The sequence below is a fragment of the Acipenser ruthenus genome, chromosome 21, assembly GCF_902713425.1.
Source record: "Acipenser ruthenus chromosome 21, fAciRut3.2 maternal haplotype, whole genome shotgun sequence".
Taxonomy (NCBI): domain Eukaryota; kingdom Metazoa; phylum Chordata; class Actinopteri; order Acipenseriformes; family Acipenseridae; genus Acipenser; species Acipenser ruthenus.
This window is the reverse complement of record NC_081209.1, coordinates 1,440,757-1,458,614: the sequence shown is the minus strand read 5'-3', so window position 1 is coordinate 1,458,614 and position 17,858 is coordinate 1,440,757. Positions and strand designations below refer to the sequence as shown.

Genomic DNA, 17,858 nt, shown 5'->3' with positions numbered 1-17,858 from the left:
TAATAAGCAATATATAACAGATACAGTAATATTCTGTTGAACCGATCATGTGACAAATACACCCACAGTGATCATTGCTCAGTGCTATTATCCAGGTGGAGATGTCCGTGGAGCATTCAGAGAGAAGAGCCGGCTTTCCAAAACATTAAGGCCAGCACTCCTAGGAAAATAGCCCCGGTTTATAACTGACATGCGTTACTCAATCAGACTACAGCAGTCAAAACACGGAAACTCCTCTACGCATGCTCACTGAGCAAGCCTACGTCTCAACCCACAATAGTTTCTGCTGCCCTCTGCTGGAACTAAACAATTCTGCAACAAGACAAGTGAACAGGTACTATATTGGTGGAGATACTGGCGCTGCTTGTCAGAATCAGTGATCCAAGCCTGACCTGTAAAAGTTCAGAGTTGTTTTGTGGATCACTACTTTGGAAAATAGCCCCGTTTTTACAATCGATAGCCCCTTGTTTGGAAATATAATTTTCTGGCATACCGATTTTATAGAAGAGTTTAAACCACTGTTTTGCCAAATCATTAGTCAATTCTTAAACTACAAATAAATATTCAGCATTCTAGCTAATTAATTGCTAATCCCATGCAATATTCCTGGACAAAGCGGGTGGAAACTATAAAGTCATAACAAAAAAACACACACAAGCAAAAATAATATTAAAAAAAATACAAACAACAAACAGGAGAAGGTTTATTATGATTCTCGCGATTACAAAAAATAAAATCCCAGCCGAACTGGAGCTCGGTCCTTAACCGGGACGCCCCGTGTGTATTACACGAAGTACGCAGCCAGGGCCGCCATCTTGTCTTTGGGTTTCTTTGGGGCCGGTCTCCTGCCCCTCCCGCGGCCCTGTCTCCTGCCTGCCCCCCCGCGGTGCATGGGGTGCCTCATGGCTGCGTGCTTCAGCTCCACCAGGTCCTGGAAGACGGGGTCGCAGAACGCGCAGCCTGTGTGCTGGGTCTCGTCTCCCGGGAGAGGGGACCTGGCCTTGTTGAAGTCCACGATGACCAGCGACGCCTCGCATGACTCGCAGCTCTCCGAGGAGACCCGCACCTTGTGGGCGTTTTCAAAGAAGTGCACCACCACGTTGCACTTGTTGCACGCCATCCTCCACTTGGGCCCCGAGGTGGGGTCAAAGACCAGGACCCCGTTCTCGCACTCCACGCACTGGCCGATCCCCAGGCTGTTCAGGGAGTGCTGGCAGGTGGGGTGGGTGCACTCACTGCAGCCCATGCCTGAAAGCAGGAGACAGAAGATGCTCTTGTAAATGTATTGGCTTTGTTTTGCAGCTCACCCCCCTGTCTTTATATAACATGAGATCCCATTGCACTGTGCTGCGTCAGGGCCGGTGCTCTGTACCTTTCTTCATGTCTCTGAAGGGGGGGTTGCTGTAGCAGTATGGGCACAGCGGGTAGCTCTTTCCCCTGGACCCTGTCGACCACAGCACCAGCTCAAACTCGTCCAGCGGGCAGCGCAGCTCTTTGTACAGTTTAATGGCGCCGTTCTGGGGCAGGCTGTACGTCTCGTCACAATGGGAGCAGTGCAGTCTGCTCGGTTTAGCCTACAAGAGAGTTCAAATACAACACAACAAGCTCCCGCTGTATTACTCACAGGATGACAGCTGTATCAAACCTCTGCTTCACTACAGAAGTCATGTGATACAGGAAGCAATGAGCACTGTTTTAATACACAGGTTTTGATTTCATTTATCTTAAAATATTTCCACAAGAGGGAGTAGTGTGTGCAAAAAACAGGACAGACCGTGTAGGTTTAATGGGTGGAATTCCTAGAATGAATTTTTTGGTGCATGAATTTGCAGCGAAGGGATCTTGACCATACGAAGCTACTCTACCCCGGTATAGCAGCTTACTTACAACCCTATGAGCACCCCAGTGTCCCGCACCCTCAAGGCCTTGCAGTGCTGGATTTGTGGAACTCCAGCTGTATTGTATCATTGCCCTGTATGCAGGTGTGATCCTGATGGCAGAAAGCTGCAGGGGTGGTATGTGTAGGCAGGTAAAAGGAGCTTTTTTTAGTACAAGCATGTAAGGGTAGGTCTCCCAGTTCGATAACATTGGTTATCAGACCAGCACTAGGATACAGAGATATGGAACAACCGTATCCCAGACAGGGGTGGCAAACCATCTTCAAATACTGTGTCATTTTCCAAAGGAAAAATGCATGTGATCCTGAGTGAAATTTGGACCAGTGTATTATCTGTGAACCTTTTAACATGTGGGTCCCACAGACCATCAGCACTAATCCTGCACTAGCTAAAGTTAGGTAAGGTAGTCCAAGACGAGTGCTAATGAAAGCAGCTGGAAGTGTCTGATCCTTCCGTGTACCTGGATATACTTCATGAAACGGTGGCACTTGCCACAGCGGGAGAGAGGCTTCCCTGTGGCTGCGATCGGGGAGAAGGAAACTTCCATCAGCTCGTCCATGCCTGAGGGGAAAGGATCAAGGACACAATGATAGCGTGAGCAGCGCCTTCCTTCTAACAGTGTGGGCTTGTACTTGTTCTACTGCTTTACCTGCAGCCCAGGCAGATTCACAGCCTGTTTACTTACTCCTGCAATACAACAAACCCCAGTTATTTAAAATGAAAAAAAAAAAAGGAAGCGAGACCAACAAAAAAAAGAATAATCAAACAGTGTCTGATTTTCATGTGGGTGCAATATGAATATTCTAAAAACCTTGGCTGCAGACAGGAAGAGTTATCTTTCGTAAAACACAGCCGTCTGTGCACTAGCTTAACTCCGTGAACTTTAGGAAAAACAGCAGCAACTCACTAGCAATGGAATCTACAAAGTAATGAAACTTCCTCTTGAAGATATCCAGAGTGAACTGCAGGACCTGCTTGAAATTGGCTTTCCCCTGGGCAATCAGGTTCAGCTGCTTTTCCACAGCGCTTCGGATCGTGGGCAGCACCAGTTCAGCATCTTAAACACAAGACACGACTTATTAATGCTTTCAGATTCTTCTGAAGAACAGAAGCTGTCCTTCTAATGAGAAAACAAATATGCATTGGCTGGGAAAGGCAAAGGGGTCTGTGCGATCCGGCTGCAGTGAGCAAGGACTGGTATCTGTGCAGGTCTGCCCCGTGCTGCAGTGACTAATGTCTAATCTGATTGTGGAATTACTGCCCAGCTTCCAGTGAAGTGCTCAGAAAGGCTGGAACAATCTGATGCTCTTCTGCAAGCAGCAGCAAGTTACACCTCTGGGAATTGTGCAATGAGACGGCACTCCCCTTTAAGGTGAAATTGACACCCTAAGGGGTTGTGTGGTTCTCCGTTACAACACATTGTACAAAGAGGAGCAGGAATCTGTGCTGCTTGTGATTCTCCACTGTGGGTTACTGTTTACCATCCACATTACAAAGTCATTCCTGTACCTGTCTTGTAATAGCCATGGACAAGAACAATCCCCAGGTTGGTCGGCTTAAGCCTGCGTCCGCTCTCCACAGTAACGTAATTCCTCTGGCAAATGTTATTAATGTGCACTGGGATACTGGCATCAGTCCCTGGAAAAAACAGAGTGGGCAATGCAAGGAGTCTGGGAACACCATGTCATTTAGTATGGCCTCAGGACACATCAGGATCGAATAATAATAATAATAATAATAATATTAATAATAATAATAATAATAATAATAATAATAATCCTAAATCAGAGTAATAAAATGCCTTAAAAAAGTGCAAAAGCATGATGCATGCAATTTCATATTGGAGGTATAATTTACTGTGATCTGTGGAGTGAGTGGGCTACAGCTTTAAATGCAAACCTAAATTTCAGCTGTTTCGGAACAATATTCAATATGGGGGAAATAAAATATAATGTGAAGCAATCTGAGCAGACACCTGGGGTGCCATTGGCAGCGGTGACTCATGACTAGTGGCTTGTGTTTTTACCAATGCCATGCTTTTCCATCAATGTGATGAGCTCTGCCTCAGTCAGGTAGTCCGGGGGGCTGGTGTGTTTCTCCAGGAGCTTCACTTCATCCACGGTGAACACGTCCCCTCTCTCACAGACAGGAAGGCTCTCCTCCTCCGGGATGCTCTGCCACGGCATCACTTCAGTAAAGCCTGCGCGTGGAACAAAGTCAAAATCAATGTCGACAATTCTGAGCCACCATACTGTCTGCCACAGGGAAACACGCGGAACACAATCGCTGCCTAACAGAATCAACCGTTCTCAAATCGTGCCTTTCCTCTGCTAGGCAGCGAATATCAAGGTGGACAGAATTCCTTTCTTCGTGATCATTAATCAACATGACAGGAATTCCCACCCTTTGAACAGTGCCCAAAACTGGCACGTGGAAACATGCAGTCCTACATCCTCATTTGAAGTAGTCTTGTCTCGCCTTTTCCAAAAAAAACTGTAATCTTTTTTGCCCCCCCCCCAAAAGCCTGTAAATTGAGCTGCAGTTTTAAATATAGGATTTAAAAGATTTAAATGTTAAAAAACTGTTGAAATACAGTTCCTTAAAAAGAATGACTAAATCAAGGGACAGCCTGTAACCAACGCCAGAAGGCAAGACTGATTCTTACCCGCAGATATGAGAGTCTTCCCTGTACATGTAAAGCTCTCTGTGCTGACGCTGAAGGCGATGGTGGTCTGCAGGTATTTGCAGTCATAGCTGAGGGTGGCAATGAAGTGTCTTGTGATGTAGTCAAAGAGTCGCCATCCATCACTTCCTGAAGGACAAACAGCAGCAGCAGCAGCTTTACAGGGGTTTGCAATGACTCGAGTAAAACAAGCAAACCAGACACATGCATTTAAAAGGGTGCTGTGTATCATTTACTGAACCTAATATTTCATTCCTTACCTGTTTACATTTTCCCGTTATTGTTGTCGTTTTTGTTTCGATTATTATTTGCTGTGCTTGCTAACTATTCCAGAAGAAACGGCATCTGAAAACACTAATGGAGTTGCATTGTGCACTGAAGCTTCAACAACTAAAGCTTGTGCAACACTGACGAGAGACCAGAATACCAGAAAGGAAAACTGAAAACAGGGTGGGTACCTAGCTCACTCTCCGAAGCAGATCTCATGGGTGTGATGGGGGGATGGTCTCCAGCATCATTCCCTTTTCTGGGGCGATTGATTCCTTCAGAAAGCAATGCTTTCACCTACAAGGGCAGAAACACAAAACTACACACAAAAACGTGGCTTAATCACCCCCATTCTCTATCTAGTCCCAACCACCGTATGCAAGCATTGTATAAAAGGGACAGCTTGAATCCCTGTATAAAATAGCTTCTGCTGCTTTACTATTCAAATCCACTCACTGAATCTGCCCAGAAAGGATTGCTTGCTTGCTGACGCAGAGCTCCTGTGAGGTCGAAGTTCTCAGGGTAATGGGTGGTCTCTGTTCGAGGGTAGCTGATGTACCCTTGTGTGTACAGTCTCTCCGCTATCTGCATTGTATGCTGAGGGCCCATCCCTGCAAGAACAAAAACGCACTGGTAAAGAGATACAACTAATCAAACATGCCACAGGAACCCCTGACCCTTCTGAAAACATGCCACAGGAACCCCTGACCCTTCTGAAAACATGCCACAGGAACCACTGACCCTTCTGAAAACGTGCCACAAGAACCCCTGACCCTTCTGAAAACGTGCCACAGGAACCCCTGACCCTTCTGAAAACATGCCACAGGAACCTCTGACCCTTCTGAAAGGTTAATAAAGTACAGCATTGTAGAAGAGTGGCAAAGGGTAGTTAAGCTGTGTTCAGTGTCTTACTGCAGCACACCATGCAGTGTGATTCTTGAGCTTTTCCCAGAGTTTAGCTGAGCCCACCTAAACTCAATCCAGAAACGGGTTTTGTGTATGAATTGAAAACGGTGTAAAACTATTCCTTGCAAAACAGAAAACTGAGCTTTAAACAATACGTACCAAGGGCTGAACTTGCGACACGTAACATTTCAACAGTGTTTAAAGCCTGGGGTCTCTGCTTCGCCTTCTCCTTCTTGCTCACTGACTCTACCTACAAATAAAACAATTATACCAACACATATAATACAGTAAACACCAAATCGAAGATGATATATATACTGTATATGTAATGCAATAATGGCTTTTCTTTTATACAAAAAGGGGTCCGTTTGGCGCCATCCGTTGGAAGAAAGTGTACCTGCAACACAAGAGTTTCCCAACGCTGACTCTGAAATTCCTTACCCTGGCTTCCCGGGCGGTCTTCACAATGTTGAGAAACATCTGCGCCACCTCCCTGTCGAACACTCGAACCCTGTCCCAGTCCAGGGTCAGAGACACGTCTTTGCCTCTCGACACCTACCGGAGAGAACGAACGAACAAAAGAAAGACGATAAAACAGAGTGCACACATTAGGCACAGGCAAACAGCCCTCATAAAGAGAATCAGTATGAACAGACCTTGGTCTGAACGACCCAGTAGGGCTCTGGTTTGAAGGACGTGATCTTGTCGTGGCGCTCCACGCAGAAGCCCAGGGTTGGTGTCTGGCAGGGACCAAAAGAAACTAGAGCGCTGTCCAGGTTACCATACTTCCCTTGAAAATATTTGGTCTGAAATCTAAAAATAATAAGCGAAGAAAAAAAAAAAAAAGCCTTCAGTAACTAACCATGGAGTTCCGCTGGGAAAGCTGTGCGCAGATATCTCACATTAAACCTTAACAAATATGACTCTGTTACATTTCCCTGTAGAATTACTGCAACACTGCACCCCTGGACAGCTGTGGCCAAAAGTTTTGCATCACCTTGAATTTTACAATTGAGATGTAACTAAAATATATATATATATATATATATATATATATATATATATATATATATATATATATATATATATATATATATATAAACTACATGAACATAATTTAGATCTTTTATTTAACATCATGTAATGAAAGAAACTTTAAAATGAGATTGCAAAAAGTCTACCGGAAGCCATAATAGTAGGACAGTATTTCATGTTAGATTTCGAAATGTCACATTTTTGTCAGTACAGTATATGGGAAACTACAAAGCGGTATGTAATTCAATATGTTAACATAACAATATTCAGCAGGATTAATTTGACTTTTATGAAGCAAAGTAAGTTAATTCTATAGGGCAATGCAACACTTTTGCTGTAAAACATGTCCGCACAAGACACTGAAACTCTCTGATCAGTTCCAGTGGGTCCCCTCTCTCATTGGTACCTGGTGAAAGCACAGCCGATGCGGAGGTCCAGCTCTTGCCGAGCATCCACTGACAGGGCCTCGTTGCGGTTGGGCTCCCCCAGGTGGTTCATGGCGTTACAGATATCAGTGTCTGTGATGGAGCTGAACTTGGCTCGATACACTGTGCTCTCATTGCAGTACGCTTTGTTCATTACAGGCTGGATTGCGTCGAGGACCTGTGGTGGAAACGCAGCATCAGGAGAGAGTTACAGCACCTCCAGGGCGATATTCAATCCAAAACATTTCAAAAGGTAGTATCTGCAGGGTTTATAGAAAGGTACCTTTGGGGTTCTGATGCATTTCTGCTAATGAAGTGACATGTACATGAATCATAGCACTGTTCAATAAATACAGGGGCTATTTCCATGATCATATAGCTAGAGATATATACATATTATTATTAAAACAGTGAGTTTCAGTTTATCAATGACTTATCTTCTTCATTTATATATATAATGGGTTGCTGAATCTGCCTATCCGTGGCTTGTGTAACCAGATATTTCATTGGAGTATTTCAACTCCAATGAAATATTACGGGAACATTGACAGCGTGCACGGGCACATCCCTAAGCAAGCTACTGTGAAAACAACATACCTCAAAGCAGATGTTTTCTCCTTCTTTGTCACAGTCCAGCCAGAGTACAACATAATCACATCCTCTGCCTTCAACCTATCAAAACACATGCTCTGCTGTCACTTACTAGTACCAGGGCAATGAAAGCAAGCATGTGGATTACAGAAATCCCCCCATCACAGCTTAAATAGTAAATGACACCTATTGGTGGCATGTTAAAACTGATCACCATGACCTACATACAGTACTGTACCTGCAAATGTAAACATGCGAGCTAGTGTGACGTGAGACTAATAATGTGTTCCTTCAGAATTACACGCAGCCCAGTAGAGCCTATAGTAGGATCTAACACAATGCCTTAATTTGAGCGCACATTGTATATAAAGACACACAAAGCAACTCTTTTTATCCCCAGGCATAATAGAGAGGCAGGGGTGCTCCCAAGCATAGAGAATAGTCATCAATCACAATGAAATGCAAAAGAAAACACATCTCTACATTCAGAGCTGATTCAGTGCTGACAGTATTTACTAAGAGCAGCCTGACCGGTGCGCAGCCCGTAGAAAGCGCGGAGGAGCTCACCTGTAGAAACTTGACCATGTTGAGTTTGGGGTTGGCTTCCTTCTTCTCCGTTGGAGCTGTGCTGAAAAGCTCCGCGGGGTCCACCTTGTCCCAGTTGTTGTACTTCCCTGGAAAACGAAAGACTTTCGGGTTAAGAGACGTGCGCGGTACGGGACGCGTCAACAGAGCAATCCTTCGAAGGCACACAAATAATGATCTGACCTATGAAATCCAGGCTCATCACATGTCCACACACCGAGGTCATCTTAAAACGCACGCTTTGTCCCATGAAGGAGCCGGTGTATTCATGCACAGAACATGCTCCGTTGAGGCCCTTGCGGCTGGAGCAGCTACCTAATGAAAAAAGAAAACAGGTTAAAAAAAAAAAAAGAATGAAATTGGCTTCCAACATGTCATCGATATTTGGCATGAGAGCAAGGGCTGAGAGAAGCCCTGGGACTGGAAACAGGAATGATGTGCTTGTGACTTTAGGAAGATGACATGCTTTCCCCTTGGCTCGGAGGGGAGAGCGAACCGATCGGCTTCCAAGGCTGGGAGCATCGATGCTTCACCCAGTGGGAACATAGGGTTTGAAAACGGAGGTCTGGGAAAGCAGGGCTGCCCCCTGGCTCAGGGTGAGACAGAACCAATCGGCTTCCAAGGCTGGGAACATGTGGCCTCGGTGCCCTCTACACATGTATTGACCTGAAGACCATTTTGGCCTTGCCCTTTTTGTTAATAAATTATATATATATATATATATATATATATATATATATACACACACACACACACACACAGAGTTTTAGTCATTGGGGTAGTCATACCCCAATGGAAATTTTGTAGCAAAAGTTTTGCTTTTGTAAATGAGGAAAAAGTTACAAGAAATAGATTGCTATCAAGTGGATTGAATCATGACTCAAACTTGAATATCTTGAGGATAGGCTGTGGCTACTGGCATATTGAGATATGAGGCAATATAAACACATCAATGCATTTACTCAGGAAACAGATCTCTAGAGAGAAAAAAATAACTACTTTTTTGTTTTTCGAACAGGCAGAAATGAAGAGAGAGAACCGAACGACTATTAACGCTCCAGTATCGCACAATGAGGTTGAATTTAGATTTTGGTATTGCTCAGAGGGGACTGTATTGAACTTTGTTTGGTAGTTTGCCTGTTCGCTGTGCACTGAAGCCTGCTTATCCAGGGGCTGGTTGGATACAAGTTTAAGCAGAACTCTTAAGGATACATTTTTCCTTAACTATGATATTAACTCTTAAATGTGTGAGCCGCTTTCTGCAACACCCTTAGACTCAAGCAACACCGGGGTCTGAGATCTGACCTCTAAATCACAGCAGGGAGAAAACAAAAAAAAAAAGCATAACAAGTGCTCTGGCTTTTCTGTTCACTATCAGTGCACTAGAGCAGACATTTTGTAAAGAGCTTTGAAACAGACTTTAAAGTTATAAGTGTAAAAAGTTGTAAGATGTTAACAGTGAAAAGACAAATGACAGGTACGTTATTTAAACAGTTGTAGCAGCACACGGGGACGTGGATCTTTTCGGAACCCCGCTACTTACTCTTTAAGGGGAAAACATTTATAAAAAATAATAATAATAATAAAATAAATAAAATAAAAAAAGGGAATCTCCCCCCACTCCCAAAATGAGCCGTCTCTTTATAACCACAAATGCTGGTATTTCTCTGAACCAGATTCTCCACGCAGAACAAACGCTGCGGGGATCAGTGCTAAAAAAGAAAAACAATACCAGCATCAACAGCACTATATTCCCATTGCTGTATTACACTGAAATGGAATACTGCAGAACAAGCACATTTCCAAACAACGACGTTTTCCCAAAACTGTTAGAGGTGGGTAGCATCATTCTTTAGTCACACTTCATGTGAAAAAAGGAAAGTGCTGGGAGTTTGCCACGCCTTGAATCTACTTCCACTAGAATGAGGCGTTCCCCTAACAGTCCACTGCTAGTCCGTGCCGACACAGATTCCTCAGTGTGCATGACTGGAAAGACTATTTGCATAAATATTTGCAGTACCTAGAAAGGCATTTCCCAGGAAGAAATCACCTGCAAGGTGTACTGTACTGTGAAGACTTTATTTCCCCGTGGACTGAACCTGGAAGACGATGCATGTATGTACAGCTTCCTTTTAGGGTTGAAACTCCAGCTCAGTGTCACCGTGTTCTTAGAACATTCATCTGGGAGTATTTCTACTGTGCTGTCTGAAGAAGACAGGGTTCATTTACTGATCTAAACCAGATCTTCTCAACTGTGGGCCACAGAGTGAAATGAAATGAGGTTTTGCGTGTTATTTTTCATTTTATGCATGTTATGTAAAAAATTGTTGTTTTATTATGAAGCTACGTTATAATAAAACTACTTAATCTCTACTTTAAATGTATATCTTTCAATAGAACAATTAGAGCACCACAATCACTGCACAGCACACCCCCGAGAGCACCACTATCACTGCACAGCACACCCCCCAGAGCACCACAATCACTGCACAGCACACCCCCCAGAGCAATACAATCACTGCACAGCACACCCCCCAGAGCACCACTATCACTGCACAGCACACCCCCCAGAGCACCACTATCACTGCACAGCACACCCCCCAGAGCACCACTATCACTGCACAGCACACCCCCCAGAGCACCACAATCACTGCACAGCACACCCCCCAGAGCACCACTATCACTGCACAGCACACCCCCCAGAGCACCACAATCACTGCACAGCACACCCCCCAGAGCACCACTATCACTGCACAGCACACCCCCCAGAGCACCACTATCACTGCACAGCACACCCCCCAGAGCACCACTATCACTGCACAGCACACCCCCCAGAGCACCACTATCACTGCACAGCACACCCCCCAGAGCACCACTATCACTGCACAGCACACCCCCCAGAGCACCACTATCACTGCACAGCACACCCCCCAGAGCACCACAATCACTGCACAGCACACCCCCCAGAGCACCACTATCACTGCACAGCACACCCCCCAGAGCACCACTATCACTGCACAGCACACCCCCCAGAGCACCACTATCACTGCACAGCACACCCCCCAGAGCACCACTATCACTGCACAGCACACCCCCCAGAGCACCACTATCACTGCACAGCACACCCCCCAGAGCACCACTATCACTGCACAGCACATAACGTATATCCCCCGGTACCATTGCTGATAGAGGAGTGAAACTATTTGTATTAATTTTAATAAATACAGAAGTTTTGGGATCATTTGAACTGCTGTTTGGACTTCTGATTATTTCCACACCACTCACATCCTGAACCTAATCCTAAATGGTGCGGTACATATCTCCACAGGGACTGTGTGGAGATTCCACAGAGAGAATTTGACTGTTGCTCCATTTACAAATGTTTCTGATCATCATATCTTCAGAAAAGAGCGCTCTTATACTTAATCAGGTAAACCAGGATGAGATTTCCATCCTAACCTGGTGCTGCAAATCAGTGCAGGAGCTGCCAGACCGACGCAGACTCAGAACCCATTTCTCAAGAGTCTACTCCTGCTCCCAGCATCAGATGAGTAAAATAACAATCCACTCTTTGAAACTGTCTCTCCTGAGCACGAAACTGATTTACCTTAATAAGTGTTTCAGTTTCCAGCCTCGTTTCTACCCACCAGGCATTAGAGCTACGTTTGGCGTGAAAGGACATGCTACCTAACAGCTTTCCTGGGGAAACATGACGTCTTTCAGAAGCACGCTCGTGGGTTTCTCATTCACACAATTTCTATATAAATATGGAGGATTCAAGGATGGGGAGCACAGAGCTGGAGACTGCAACCCCATCAGGCTTCCTGCACTCAGAACTACTCCACCACAGCAGACATGATCCACCTCAAGGTAAGAGATTCTTTACATTCATTCACTCCTTTACGTCTTAGCAGTTATTTCTTTTTTTTTAAAGATATAATGGGTGAATTATTTTTGGCATGTTGGCTGTACAATGAAATGTTTGCGAATAGGTGCTTAGCAACGTATGCAATGAATAAAAGCAAAGTTAGAGTTAGTAGGCTACCTCTAGGGCTAAAGTACTGCATTGAGTTCGGATCCTATTCAAGGTGACAGATGAACTTTAAAACAACACAACATGCTAGTCACACTGCATTATGGATGCAGTTAAAAAAAAAATCTGTATCTTATTGAAATGCTAAATCTGCTCTGAACTGGTTGCAGTTATCACAGCAGGAGCACGACTCTCCGCAGTTTGCTATGGGGGAAGAAGCATGTGTTTAACGGTGCTGTGACTGTTCAAAATCCTGCCTCTTGATCACTAGCACAGAAGAACATTAGAATCATCAAGGGGAGGCAATTTGTCTCATCAGCGCTTGTCCGGTTCTTAGTAGCTAACTGATACCAGAACTTTTTCTACATGGTTGTTAATTAATCACAACACAAAAAAATCTGGCTACTTAGACCTCATTTTACAACAAAGTACTGTAGCTTACTTGAAGGAATTTTAATAAGTGGGATTCATCACGTAACATGCAATGAGAGAAACTCACTCGTAAAAGTTAAACTTGCATCCATTAAATGCAAGTCTATTTCATATAACTACTATTATTGTTAATTAGCTTCATTTATTTTTTTTCCAGACAATCCAAATCTACTGCTTTACAATGCTGCTCTTAAGCGAATGCAAAAGCATTCCGCAGAGCTCAATATTTACAGGAGACCCCGAGGGGTTCAACTACCAGCTCATTAACATCTTAGAAAACAAACTTCCATTAAACGAGAGAAGCCTGGCTCCCTGGACATATGAGTGAGTACAAACCTAACATGCACTCTGTTCATATGTAGAAAAGAGAAAAAGTAGCCAATGTTATACAACTGTGTTAAATCCTAGTTGTTGCCCTTGTAACAGTTTCCCATAGTAAAAGCATAGCAAAGTATAATAAAGCACTGTGAAATCAAGGCAAAGCATTGGAAAGCACTGTAAGGCCAACAGAGGTACGGTAAAACATATTAAAAGGCATGGCAAACCATGGAAAAGTAAGCTAAATGCATAGCATAACCACGGGAAACGCCTGGGAGCATGCAAAACTACTGTGCAAATTAAAATGCATCATGGTAAACATTTTATACACAGGTACACTAGTGCAATGAGCAATATATCATTTTACAGCTCAATTTCTGGAAATTCTGTGCTATGCAAAATGCATGTCATCTAGACTGGTTAGCTTAAAAAAAAAACAGCAATATGTTCACAATTTCAAACAGCATCCTTTTCATATTGTGGACTTATTGTTTTTTCCAGGAAGAACGTTGACCTGAACAGGGTGCCTCAGGTGATCCAGCAGGCAAAATGCATTACTTCCCATCACTGCGTGATCAGGAATGGGGACCAGGAGGCGCTAATCCACAGCTTGGAAAGCATTCCTGTCTCCATCCGCATCCCAGTCCTGAGAAAAAACCAGCTTTCCGAGTACAACCTGGAACTTGAAACCATGCAGGTCGCCTGCATCTGCGCTACCTCCAGGAACTCTGATCCCAAGAAACTATCAGATATCATGAACTGCAAGGCATGAAAACCAGAGAACCCATCCTGTGTGCTCTTTACACACTGCTTGTCAAAACGACTCTACTAACTATAGCATCAGAAAAATAATATTATTAATAATAACAATGCATTCAATGCCTATCCATTATAGAAGTTTCAGCGAGGGGTTGTAAAAACAGGGCACTATTCACAAAGAATTCTTCCATTGGTTATTTAAAGAAAATGTAAATAATAATAATAATAATAATAATACAATCTTACTGGTATATGAAGAAAAGAGTTTATTATTTGTGACTAGTTCACTTGACATATAATGACTCAACTGCTAGTCTTTGTATTAGCAAAGTAGGACTAGTGAGAACATTGCAAGTCCTTTGGTTAGCACTAATAAAGCTGATGCAACATGAAGATACGTTTTCAGGAACAGTGGCTTGAAACCTGGTTTTAGGAGACCTAGTTTGAGGTAACTTTGCTGTATCAAACCCTAAGTCCCCCCTGGTGTGCCAGGCAGTACCCTGAAACCTAGTCTCCTGAAACCCAGTTCCAAGCCACAGTGGCTTTGTGTTCCCTCAGCTTTAAAGACCCGAGGATGGAGATGAGCTTAATCATGTCATGAAGGCACGGTCAGTGCAATACAGCTGACACAGTCGTTTGTTTATCTGCAATAATTGAGCAGAGAGACAGCTGACACTGTCGTTTGTGTATCTACAATAATTGAGCAGAGATGTGAAAAGGTATCTATCTTAGAAAAGGACACGATGCATTTTGTTCCCTTTGAAAATGACATTACCTGGTCTCGTTATAAAAACAGCAAACCCTCCAGTTCAGCTCCTTAGTATTCACTTATGTTCCTTGTTTGTTTGAAGAATGTGCAGCATGTGTGAATAAAGTCATGATTTAAAAACCAAACGGAAGAGAATTGTGTTTTTCTGTGTCCATCCCCGTACTCAACACAAGGGATCAGGAGAATGTAAAGCAGTGGGAACCCGAGTCAAGTGGAGCGGACATGCCTCTGTCTCATGTGGTCACGGCAGTCTTCCAGTACAGGGGTGGAAACTCCCATTGCATAGCAGTTTGAGCCATACCTGTTTCCAGTTTAATAATCAGACACACCTGAGCTTGTTACCTGAACACTAGAGCTTGTAGCAAAACCTGGCAGTTTTTAAACCTACCTCTTGAAAGTATCTTGGCAATGGACTGAGCCAAAGAGGGCTTCTCTGCCACCATCAACACCGTCTTCATTTTAACAGTAGGGTTCAGTTTTCCTGTTCGAGACACTGGCTCTGGTCAGCGGGGCGTAATCCCAGTATTGCAATGAAACGGAGTACAGGCGTTCCTAATGAAACACAGAAAGACACACTCACTGTACTAATTAAAAAACAAGAACGTTTAGTCATGTTAAAGGACAAGGGCCACTTCTGCACTGATCTGTGAAAATCCAGCTGCACTGCAGCCAACACATCTCAACAACAGAGCTGTAAGTAAATAAATAAATAAATAAATATATCCATTGAGGCAGGGAAAATCTCCTTCCCCACTTTAGCTGTAATTTGCAACCGCAAACAATTGTGCTGGACACAGTATTTGACACCTAATTCTGCCAGGAGCACTATTTGGCAGTATTTGGCACAACATAACACGCTTGATAATTTGATCTACGGAGTGGGTTGAACCAGTATAAAATGTAGTTTTTTTGGGGGTTCCCATTACCAGTACATATTCTTCTACCAGGAAGAAGCCCCCGCAATAGTTCCACATCAGGACTGAAAGAGAGCAATCCTTCTATTTGATTGACTTTTAGTTTAGAGACAGTGAAACGGGTGGTTATATTAAGAATGTGTTTTGTGCAGCTATTGCAGCAGCGGGACTAAAATCCTGCTGATAGGAACGTCGATCTAATGTCTACTATTATATTCGCCATCGGTAATCTCGTTTCAGTTTTTAATTTTTGAGAATTGTTGTTGTCCAAGCTTGATAGTATTGTCTCTTTCCAATACATTTCGGAGCATCAGTGTTTTGTGCTCAGACGGAGAAAAGACGAATGTATTGTTCTTGTACAAACGGAGGGGCGCATAAAGCATTACTACGTTATCTCTCTCTCTTGATTATATAAAATGCATATTTTTCTTTCAACCTGATCCCTCTAAAATGCATTTTGAGTTACTTACTGCGTTACAAATCTGCTCAGCTGTGTCCGCTGGCGGCTGCCATGACACACACACACTCTCACACGACGGATTAGCACATCTACTTCCGGGTCTCGTGTAAAAACAGTAAAGTATTCTGAGATGATTTTACTGTATTAATTTAGCTGTGCTTTCACTTGCAAATAACAGGTCTGTTAACATTCCTCTCACACGCAAATGATATTATCTGACAGTGCTGTGAGTGAAATATGAAGATATTGAACAAAAAAATAAAATAAAGAAAAAACACGTTTTGAACAAAATGCTCATATGACTAATTGATATTAAAAACACCCCATATCGCTGAATTTAGAAAAAAAAAAAAAAACCTCAGACACGTAATACATCCAATGACAAACGTTTTTTATTAATCAATTAATTAATTTTTTTTATGATATATCAAAACAAGAAAATATAGTTGTTTTTTTTTGTTTTCTTTTAAATTTATGTCTTCCCACTGCCTGGCTGCAAGATGACCCTTGCGGTATAATTCTGTAATTTTTTAAAATGAATATTTATTTATATAGCCTATGTAGCCTATGCATTTTTTCCCCCCAGAAATGGACTGCAGTATATGGTTACCTAAAATCACCTTGACATTCCGAATCACAGACACTTCCTTCTTTTTCTTAGAAGCCTCTATTTGAGGTAATTCTTCAGCGGAGTAATCAATGATCATGTGTTTATCAGAGCAGTTCTTTACCAGAAGACAGTCGGTTTGGTCTTCAGCCCACATTCTACCAGCATGTGCTTAGACTTCTAGAGCTTCCTCTCAGGGTGCTGTAGTTCCAGGAAAGATTGTGTTTATGTGTTTACAAGCACAGGCGTTGGTTACACACAGACAGGTTGGGAATTGTTTCATTGTCACTTTTTTAATCTCTTGCGATGGCTTTTTGTGTCTATCCGTCACATAATCACCATAGATTATTTAGATTATTTTAGGCTGTATATTATAAAGGAACACAGGTCTATTGACAAAACTTGAACTGTTTTTTAAATAACTTTTTTTTTTTTTAAAGAGTGTTTATCATTAAACATTGGGTTAAATTTCGCTTTGAAATAAACTAATAAACCCACCACATTTGAAAACGTTGTCATGATCATGCAAGCTTGATTAAAAAATGGAAGACCCTATGCCTTACGATGGCTAATTTGCATAGCTGACGTTTCTGTCACGGCCTTTTGACCTTTTCCAAAAATAGTATCAAAATGATGGTTAACAAGAATTCTAGGGTTTCCTTTTTTTTTTTTCTCAAACATTGAGCAACCTTTTCACCCAGCTAAGCCAAGCCCCTCACTTTCCCTTGAGACTGATACAGTATATAAATGGATGAAGTGTGGAGTATATCACAAGCAATCTCCCTCAGAACATTGAAGACAACACAAGTGCAGACCCATCTGTAAAACAGAAATGAAGATTACAATGGCTTCACAGACAAAGGTAAAAATAAACCCTTACAACCCTACTTTGGTGATGGTTGTGCTTGCTGTTTTGTTACTGCAAATTACAGGTGCAGTGGCAGTCTGCTGTGTGGCACAAAGGGTCTGTTTAGTTATCTAATGGCAATGGTAAGGTAAGACTACACTGTACTACTGTAGTGAGAGACAACTGTAGCACGAGGGCAGCTAGTATTGGTAAGATGTTCATATTTTCATTCCAGTGGTATCGCAAACCAATGCAACCTGTATTTATTGCACTTCAGTTAAGCCAGATACCCACATACTGTACTGATAAAGAGTGGCGTCCCTTGAAAC

The 17,858-nt window shown here is 42.9% G+C and overlaps 1 protein-coding gene across 2 annotated transcripts; it reads right to left on the bottom strand.

The window, feature by feature from the left end:
* Nucleotides 1–664: 664 nt before the first annotated feature.
* On the bottom strand, nucleotides 665–16,808 carry LOC117426777 (DNA topoisomerase 3-beta-1). 2 transcript variants are annotated; one of them, XM_058994195.1, is made up of 18 exons: nucleotides 16,686–16,808; nucleotides 15,090–15,253; nucleotides 8,574–8,705; nucleotides 8,373–8,479; nucleotides 7,812–7,886; nucleotides 7,196–7,392; nucleotides 6,411–6,567; nucleotides 6,196–6,309; nucleotides 5,914–6,004; nucleotides 5,305–5,459; nucleotides 5,040–5,145; nucleotides 4,564–4,710; nucleotides 3,925–4,098; nucleotides 3,408–3,536; nucleotides 2,806–2,955; nucleotides 2,359–2,459; nucleotides 1,373–1,574; nucleotides 665–1,248 (listed from the first exon to the last, which is right to left on the bottom strand). In XM_058994195.1, exons 2-18 carry the CDS (start codon nucleotides 15,157–15,159, stop codon nucleotides 785–787), a joined length of 2,571 nt encoding a protein of 856 aa, XP_058850178.1. In that variant the 5' UTR covers nucleotides 15,160–15,253; nucleotides 16,686–16,808; the 3' UTR covers nucleotides 665–784. The 2 variants fall into 2 exon arrangements, with proteins under 2 accessions (XP_058850178.1, XP_058850177.1); XM_058994194.1 differs by lacking the exon at nucleotides 16,686–16,808 and adding an exon at nucleotides 16,086–16,193.
* Nucleotides 16,809–17,858: the final 1,050 nt, after the last annotated feature.

What these genes read in the sequence shown, in the direction of transcription:
- LOC117426777 (XM_058994195.1), bottom strand. Translation starts at nt 15,159, where the DNA reads ATGAAGACGGTGTTGATGGTGGCAGAGAAGCCCTCTTTGGCTCAGTCC. An exon ending in ACATGGTCAAGTTTCTACAG is followed by an intron (nt 7,887 to 8,372) that starts GTGAGCTCCTCC and finishes GTGTTTTGATAG; the next exon opens with GTTGAAGGCAGAGGATGTGA. An exon ending in CCATGGCTATTACAAGACAG is followed by an intron (nt 2,956 to 3,407) that starts GTACAGGAATGA and finishes CTTGTGTTTAAG; the next exon opens with ATGCTGAACTGGTGCTGCCC.